Below are 9,457 nucleotides of genomic sequence, written 5' to 3'. Positions count from 1 at the left end.
GGTTCGTGTTGCTCAATATTTGGTTTGATAATTTCAAACTGATGCGCAGTACATTAATTTATTAAAGTAGACACTTTTCAAAGGTAATGGCCTCTATGAAGTAGGCTGACAATCAATACGACAAAACACACCTACAGCGATACTCATTATTTCTATATGACATGCAGGAAATGATTCACAAATAGCCCAGACCTTAACGCTCTATATACTAAGAACATGAAAAAAGTATTTTTTTGGAATTGACACAAAGAGCGCTTTTTAGGGGAAATCAAACTATAAGCAAAATAAAGTAAACATCATGATAAAAAATTACTAAAATAAGCAAACAGGCAACAAAACATGAATAGAAAAACAAGATTTAGGAAAACGATCAACATTAAAAATCAGGGATTCATTTAGAGTCTTTGGAAGATTCAACTATTTCTACTGGCTCTAGTCATTCACAGTTCTAATTTAAACATCAATCGTGTGTTTCTTTGTTGGATTTAAACTCCTCTTTCAGCGAATTTGGCTGTATCATTGGCAGGTAGTAAAAGTCTGGTACAAGGGTTATGGTGGATTATGCCAGACTAGTACAAAATAATTCTGTTTCGCTTAAACAATGGATTCGTAAGAGAAATACGATAACCTTCACATTTTTTATTCTATAATATCTCTGCAATTAAACCATTAATTGCTCTACGAGGAAACACTTTTCAACTATTTCAATTAACTTACTGCATCTATGTCAATAAGTCCAGTACCACCGTCAACTATATATCTTGCTTTAGGTCGAGTGTTAATTAAGGCATCCTTTATAGCTTCTGTCACAGGTTGCACAGCTTTTTTTCTGTGTCAAGTATAGGGTAAATTTTTGAACAACATTCAGTGTATCCCTTCAAAGCACGAAAGAAATAGTCCCTTCCATAAAACTGTCTGACTTCTGGTGTAGCTTCGTCCCACATCTTCCCGACGTCTTGTTTGATTCTTTCACACTATATAGAATACAGAACAATAGTCTTTCATAAAGTAAATCGCATGGAATTTACGCTTTTCCAACAGTTTTTACTTTCTTGCCAGTTAATACCCGGATGTGTCATCTTTGAAATTTGCACTTTTTTATTTCTTATTGAAAAAAAATTGTAGTAGTACAGTGACCATGTTTGTTTTAATGTCGTTAAATTATAGAAACGATAAACATAATTGAAGATGAGGAGAATCTTTATTCTTTTTAAATTATGGCAAACGTAACATGTCACTATAAAAGTTCATATCTATATGTATAGTAAAATTAGAATAAAATTCATATGAATACTATTGATCTGAATGTATGAAATAAAATATAAAAGGTTTATGTAAATTGAATAATCATGACTTATTGTTGAGGCATATCTATCCGATTTAAATCATCTAAGTTGATCCGTTTTTCAACAGTTTAAGCATCTAAATTATTCTTTATTGCATTCAACTAATAGTTATACCTTGAAATATCTGAAACATGTGCATTGTGATCATGTTCGTGTGGTGGTTGGTAATTGTATTACAAAAGTTTAACCTAAACATTTCATATTTATATATATTGAGTATAACGTGAGTTTTCAAAAACCGCTACTTCAGCAGCTATACTTGTAGCATGACCATAATTCCCAGGTTCAATGATCGATACACCAACACCAAACTTGACCATTTCCAATCTCAATGAGTCTGACATTGTTTCTATCCCATGTTTACTTATATGATATGCAGATCTTCCTGGCCAGCTTTGTCTGCCTAATATACTTGAAACATTGACAATTCTACCTATGACAATAAATTAAAAAAGAATTAAACATAAGTTGCAATGACACAGATAGATTTTCCAGTAAGATATAATCCTCAATTTCAAATGTAAAAATAAATCCGAGAATTCTACCAACTGACTTCAGATAACAAAGGGTGTTGTCATGTCATTGTTGATCACGTTGCATGACAAATTATTGAGGACACTAAGAAAAAGTAAACTTTCTGTCATACTATTATTTATATATTAATCAATTCCTGTAAAAAAGAATGATAACTTAAAAATTCAAATAATTCAGAAATGGGGCCCTTTATAGCTTGTTGTTCGGTGTGAGCCAAGGGTCCGTGTTGAAGGCCGTACATTGACCTATAATGGTTTACCTTTTTAAATGTTATTTGGATGGAACGTTGTCTCATTGGCACTCACACCACATCTTGCTATGTCTAAATATAGCATTTTTTTAAAGTCGTGACAAAACAATTCTGATAACTAACTAATTAGCTACGAGAATTCACGAACAAATGTACTGTTTGGTCACTCGATATATATTTTTTCTGTTTTATTTTAGTCTTGAATGTTTTATTCTAAAATCAAATATTACGTGTACAGTTATCAAAGGTACCAGGCTTATAATCTTATACGCCAGACGCGCGTTTTGTCTACATTAAACTCATCAGTGACGCTCAGATCAAAATGCAGAACATTTAACCTCAAATAGAACGGCTGCTGATATTCCCTTTTCTCATCTTAATTTCTTAATTAATTAGCAGCCATTTTTTAAAGATTCAATGTTCTAACATACAGAATGTTGAATCTAAATTTAAAACAAAACTTAGTATGAAGTTGCAAAAGGTGTTAGATGGAGACTTTAAAAGCACATGTTCATTGTAGTTTTTCATACAAGGCAAATTGTTATATTATATATATTATGTTTCATAGCTTTAATAAGATGAGATATGAGTGTAAATGAGACAACCTTTCATGCAAGGAAACAATTAATAATTTAAAAGTTAAGCATTACAGGTCAAAGTTTATTTATATATCAGAATGAGCAACCAACCTTTCGATTTTTCGAATCATTGGTAAGAACGCCTTTATCACAGCTATATATCCGTATAAGTTAATCTCTTGAAATTTTCTGTATAAACTTAGGGTGCAAAGTTCAATGTCTCCAGATAACTCAATTCCAGCATTATTAACCATGCCCCATAATCCTGTGTAATGAAACATATTTTGCAATATACTGTCGCAAAGTAATTAGATTTATCACAGGCGACCAGACTCTGCGATTTATGTAATTTATCATTCCTGGTTTATAATTAGCAAGATAAACCAAAGCATAAGAACTTTTAATCGACATTTAAGACGTATTCGAAACATGTATGTAACTATATCTGAAAATATTATGTCATGTTAGCAATGTATTATTATAGTTTTTTTTACATACTAGAAATGTAAATGAATATAACAAGACATGGTGTAAACGTCACTTTAAAAACAAATCACAAAAACAAATCACTCATCATGGTAGATATCAGTGATTAAAAATTATTTAAATTGAATAGCGTTTTAGTTTGTTACCCGGGTGTAATTTTCTCAATCGATTTATGACTTTAGAACAGCGGTTTAATACTGTTGTTTCATTTACAAATGTTGTTTGACAGTTTTTATCAACAAGCATGAGTTTTGGATCCGCAAGACATAATTCGTAAAAACGTTGATAATTCTTTAGTCAAACTTATTTTCCAGAATGAGACTTGCTGATCATTCAATAAAATATGATTATTACCTAGATGTTATATTTGATATCTAGAGTCACTTGGGCGATTTTGCACGAATAGACCACACTCGACAGTTTTGTTATATATGTAAATTTGATGTACCTCCAGATATGTTTATAACTTTCAATACCGCTTGTTGAATATCTTCTGTTTTTGTAACATCTAACTGAACTGCATGTAAATTTGACACTTTTCTATCCCTTACATTGATGGCACAGTCTTCAGTTAAGCTTATTTCACCAGCAAAAACGACAAAACCATCATTTGCTAGTCTGTTGGCTAAATGGTAACCAAAGCCTGTAATATATGTAAAGAGTAAAATAACTATCTTTGCAAAATTGACGGATGTATCTATTATCTCTACTTTAGAGATGTGGTGTAACCAGCCGTACTTTTTTTGATGAGTTTGGTAAAACAAAGTACTAATGTATAATCTTTGTATGCATTTTTTGTAACATGGTGTTACGTTTTTCTCTCTCAAAAAGACAAAAGGTAGCAATTATTGTTATACAATACTTCTTTATGAAATATGCATAGTGTAAAAGTGCACGAGCGTTACGTATAAACTGACATACATGAATGTAAACACACTGCGATAAAACATAGGGGTTGTTACTGCTATGAAATTAAAAAAAACAAGTTGAAATCATCACTGTTGTCATATGTTCTAATTATAATTCGTCTATTAGTGTAGCTCTTGCGGGAGTGATCAAGATATGGTATTTCTAACTTTCGGTGGTTTCTTATGAAAAAGTTCATGGAAGCGATAGTTCATGGAAGCGATAGATTTGTTGGAAATTACATATGGCTTTGATGTGATTTTCGAATCTTATCCTGAGCATTAGCGTACAACTTGATCAAACCAAATTTTTTTTATGTCTTGGTTTTCTTTTCGACAGGATACAGGGATAACGATTAAAACATTCTTCTGAAGAAAACATTAATTTCTACATTAATTTTGTTTTTCGACGATTGTTCGAGTATCTAAACTGACAATCAAAAAGGCAGGACGATGATTTCCCGTTCCAAAGTTAAAAGTACAAATAAGAACACTATATTTTGATACACTAGATTCACATATATAATGGCACAATATTACTAGCCAAATAGTATTGTCTTGGTTTGCGATTTAAAGTAGTAAACAAACTAGGGAGAATGTCAACACGTGCTAAATGAGAACGGTCTATGCTGATAGATATAAGAATATGTGGCAGGAGTTCCAATTCAATGAGACAACTCTCCATCTAAGTCACAGTTTTTAAAAGTAAATAATTATAGGTCAATATACGGCCTTTAAGACGAATTAATGGATCACATTGAAAGAAAGCTCTTCAGGGCCTGAAATGATAGTGAAACATTGCAATATAGAAAGACTCACTATGAAATAATATTAGTATATTATTGTACATACCTTATTCACAGGTAAAATGGTTTTGTATTTTAGCTCCATATAACTGTAAAAGAATTACTATGGAAATAATGTACACATAATTGTTTACAAGAATATTGAAAAATAATGCAAAGAGCCCAATAATCACAATTGTTCGATAAAGAATGACTAAAGTATCCATAGCTGTTTGTCAAACCTTTACATAGTCACCACTGAATATATAAACACAGTCGACAAGATTATAAAAGTGAAATGTCAAGGACACTTAGATCACTTGATAAAGACATTTCGTACCTATATTAACCAGAGAATAAATATGTTATGTAAAATATGAGCTGTAAAATCAGTTAAAAGAAGGTTCAGCGAGCATGTATATGATTAAATCACTTATTTTCGTGTAGAGCAGTTTGTTTTTCATGCGACCATATGTTGTAAAACTTTTCATTTAGACGTGGTAGGGAATATTATAATTTTACTATTTAACAGTCACTTGAGCTACTGTGAACATCTAATTCTACAACTAGTCCTTTATTTTCATTTAAAAAATATTAATCTGCTATTGTCTTGGCGAAACCATCTTTAACATTAATTAAAAAATGTAGTTGTACAAATAAATTCCTTTGATTTATTAAACTTACCAGGAAAAGCTCAATAGTTAGTTTTTTTTTTCTTTTAGTAAATAATCTTCACCAATTACTTGTCGAGTTTATATTCCTTACGAATGCTTTTCACTAAAGAGGAAGATTTTAGTTTTAATCACTCTTGCCATTTAGATACCCACACTTACGTTTCCTTTATATGATATTTAACTGTTTATTATGTCAAATAATTGACACAATATCTTTCAAGATTTTTTCAGTAACTTTACTGAGGATAATCAAAACCCATACTTCAGACTATATATCCAAACATCTATTTGCACTCTAAAGCGTGAAGTAATTGTGATTATACTTATTTGCGGTCAGTATTTGTTTCTTTCAGTTTAACCACGGTGGTTTGCATATAAAATACGTAACACATTTCCCGTTTAAGAGTTGATAGTATGATTTGTTTTTTGACAGAGCCGATTTATTAAGTCAATTGTTATCTTGATGAATCGAAATCAATACAAGCGCATTTTTGTATTTTACAATATTCCTGAGAAATAATCTAGCTATGGAACGCTTTTATAACAGCATGTCTTCTTGTCCATTATGAAGTCGTAATGTATTCTGGTAAGAAGTTAAAGATCCTAGCAAATTCCTGAAATAAAATTCATTTAACACGAGCTACTTCCATGTATTTTCTATAGATTTAAATGTTGTCTGTCTACATTTATACTGTTATTAGATGAAACAAATACATCTATAGGATTTTTCTATTATAGGCAATTTCGAAAATGGAATCTACATTCAAACTAACACTAAAGGCATTAAGAATTCGCATGCTAGAACTTTTTGATTTTGTTTAATTGATTAAAACTGATTTACGTTTTAAACATTTTCAACGCGATCAGTTTGTGTAGAACGCATACCTGACTTTGATGTTGTCCATGCGTTTCCGTGATTCAACGTTGTTGCAAACAAGGAAGCTATTAAATCAGGAGCTTCAAGGGATGAATTTGAAATCTTCCCTTTGTAAATTTCACGTACGCCATCACGAGTTAGTTGACAGCTATGAAATATCCGGTTTTGTTTGTTTGTTAGTGTTAATTTCCAGCTATGGCGTCGTTAGTTAAAATTTTGACTTATAATTTGGAATGTCCTTTTGGTATCATTCTTTCTTCCAAATAGAAAACATCAGATTAGCTATTATATATATCACCGTCATTCTAGAAAATCGAGGCTAACTTTTATATTTATCGATACAATATGCTAAATCGATATTTTCCCCTTGCTCGATACTCCACAAAAACCTCGTGTTCGTGCTATTGTCGAAACGCTTGATATTTTCAAATTAAATTTAGCAGTAGATTAACTTATTCCAGCAGACATTTTTGAAGAGTAATGACCTCTATGAAGTAGGTCGATAACAAATACGATAAAACCAATCGACAGCGATACTAATTATTCCGTGTGAATTTCTTTATGACATGCAGGAAATAATTCACAAATACCCCAGCCTTTAACGATCAATATACTCAGGAACATAAAAAAATCAATAAAAAAATATTTTTGGGAATCATTTAAAAAATAATAAAGACTAAAAGAAGCAAAAGGGCAACAGAACATGAATGGAAAAACAAGATTTAGCATTAAACAAGAATGTGTCCAAAGTACACGGATGCCCCACTCGCATAATCCTTTTCCATGTTCAATGGACCGTGAAATTGGGTAAAAATCTTATTTGGCATTAAAAGTAGAAAGATCTTTCAATAGGGAACATGTGTACTAAGTTTCAAGTTGATTGGACTTTAACTTCATCAAAAACTACCTTGACCAAACATTTCAACTAGAAACTCGCACTTTCGTTTTCTATGTTTAGTCAAAAGTCTCATTTTGCTCTAAAATTAGAAAGATCATATCATAGGAAACATGTGTACTAAGTTTCAAGTTGATTGGACTTCAGGATTGCAGTTCATGCTTTTATTCGGTTTGATTACTGTGCCGAATTTCAGAGTTTTACTTTGTCCCACTTCTAGCATTTCGCACGTTCCACATCTGGGATCCCCGCATTTTTGTATTTCTGCTACCTTCTGTGAACTGAATTGTGCTCGTGTGAGAAGTTTCTTCAGATTTGGTGCTTGTCGACGGCTCCCAATAAGCTGTGATTTGTCGACAAGATCTTTCATTTTCTCTGATTTGTGTAGAATAGATAAAAACTCTTTAGCAGAATTTAAGATCTGGTGATTACGTGGATTATGAGTAATAACAAACGGAATTGATTGTTGTTTATCTTTTTTGTCTTCCTTTGATACTGTTTTACTTAGTTCAGCGATTGGAATTTTCAATGCCTTTTTAAATTATTTTCAATTAATCTGACTGGTTAGTTTTGTCTTTTTAGATAATTTTTCAATTCCTGTAGTCTCTTATCACGTAACTCCAAATTTATTACTATTGTGCATATACGTCGGGCTAAATTAAAAGGAATATATATATATGAACAGCAAGTAACTAAGAAATTAATTCAAATATCTAGAAATAAGGATTTTCTTGAGTACTGATGACATAATGGTAGGATATATAGGTGAAAGATTTACTCACGATATAGCCCGATTTCATTCCGGGTCTCTTAGATTAATTGTATCCCTGATCTTGTTAAACCCAGTATTAACCTGTTCCTTTGGCCATGTTAGTCGTCATGTTTGATGTAATAAGATCACTGTGATAATAAAAATTACAATTAGCAATAGAAATCCTGAATTAGGAAAAAAAGTGTCATGCTTTTGAAAATTCAAGTCAAAATGATATATTCGACTTAGAAGAGGAATACATATATATGTATTCATATACATCAGTTTCAGAAGGATTTATACTATACTTACGTTTAGACACTTTCAAACTGAACAAGGTTACACAAGTGGACCCCCCAAACAAATAATAATAAAAATAAGAAAATAAATCAATACCAGTTAAATAGTCAGTAAGTATAACGTTATAAAGTTAAAACAGTGTTTCACAAATATAAAGTACCAAATTCTTCCCCACGATGCCCGCTTTGCCACTTGGTATTAACGATGATTCCTTTGAAAAAAAAATGAAATATATATATGACATTGTATTCATATGATCATAAAAATAACACAAAATATAACACGGATGGAAGACTCACATGGATTGGTTGCATAATTTTTAACTAAACAAAAAAAAAAACCATGAACATTTCTCTAATACCGTACATTGCTCCGCTTCCATTTTCAATCAGATTGAAAATAAGAAACTTTTAAATCTTGCTAAATAATGTAAACTTTATGTTTTTACTGTTTTGACGGTAAAGATACATTACATGTAGTAAATATCGAGTTGTTGATTTTTGTTTTACATCAGTAAACGATTTATTCCTCATGCTCATCATAAAAATATTTTATTAAAAAGGATGTGCCAAGTGTTTGATTAGGATTCAAATCACATGAATTTTCGTGTGTATTTAAATATTTATAAAAACATTCAACTACAAGGTACTTTATTTCTTAAGAAATATAATAGTTTAAAAAACTGTAGGACATGCATTAAATCAAACATGAGGTTCACATACATCTGAGTACTTAAAAAAACAACATTGAGTGCTTTAATATATATAAACGAAATTATTATGGTTCTATACTTTGAAATGCTTGATTTAATTCAAAATGTAAAGCATGTATATGTTTAATGCAACTTGAGTTACTTAAATTTATTTAAACGAGAGAAAAGTCAAAACCAAGGAAAATTCAAAAAGGCAAGTCTATGTTCAAATGGCATAATTAAAAACTCGAAAAATGCAAAGGGTTATTTAAAGCCCATAAGTATTCCAGCTATAACGACAACGTTTAAATGATTGAGACCTCTGACAAATCATAATAATTTGACAAACCACAATATAAATTGAATCAAATTTACTTATTTGGCG

General features: G+C 31.0%; 1 protein-coding gene across 1 annotated transcript; it reads right to left on the bottom strand.

The window, feature by feature from the left end:
* Positions 1-720: 720 nt before the first annotated feature.
* On the bottom strand, positions 721-8,955 carry LOC134705272 (D-beta-hydroxybutyrate dehydrogenase, mitochondrial-like). The gene is made up of 6 exons (XM_063564022.1): positions 8,542-8,955; positions 8,113-8,230; positions 3,643-3,837; positions 2,820-2,973; positions 1,586-1,781; positions 721-974 (listed from the first exon to the last, which is right to left on the bottom strand). Exons 4-6 carry the CDS (start codon positions 2,960-2,962, stop codon positions 807-809), a joined length of 507 nt encoding a protein of 168 aa, XP_063420092.1. The 5' UTR covers positions 2,963-2,973; positions 3,643-3,837; positions 8,113-8,230; positions 8,542-8,955; the 3' UTR covers positions 721-806.
* Between the last annotated feature and the right edge of the window lie 502 nt (positions 8,956-9,457).

This window comes from Mytilus trossulus, chromosome 2 (assembly GCF_036588685.1).
Source record: "Mytilus trossulus isolate FHL-02 chromosome 2, PNRI_Mtr1.1.1.hap1, whole genome shotgun sequence".
In the NCBI taxonomy this organism is placed as follows: domain Eukaryota; kingdom Metazoa; phylum Mollusca; class Bivalvia; order Mytilida; family Mytilidae; genus Mytilus; species Mytilus trossulus.
This window is presented reverse-complemented; position numbering and strand designations above follow the sequence as displayed.

Bases quoted from the DNA above. Each gene is read 5' to 3' on its own strand.
- LOC134705272 (XM_063564022.1), bottom strand. From the start codon at position 2,962: ATGGTTAATAATGCTGGAATTGAGTTATCTGGAGACATTGAACTTTGC. The intron at 1,782-2,819 runs GTTGGTTGCTCA...ATTTATTGTCAT, and splicing joins ATGATTCGAAAAATCGAAAG to AGGTAGAATTGTCAATGTTT. The intron at 975-1,585 runs GTTTTTGAAAAC...TATTCTATATAG, and splicing joins GTATAGCTGCTGAAGTAGCG to TGTGAAAGAATCAAACAAGA.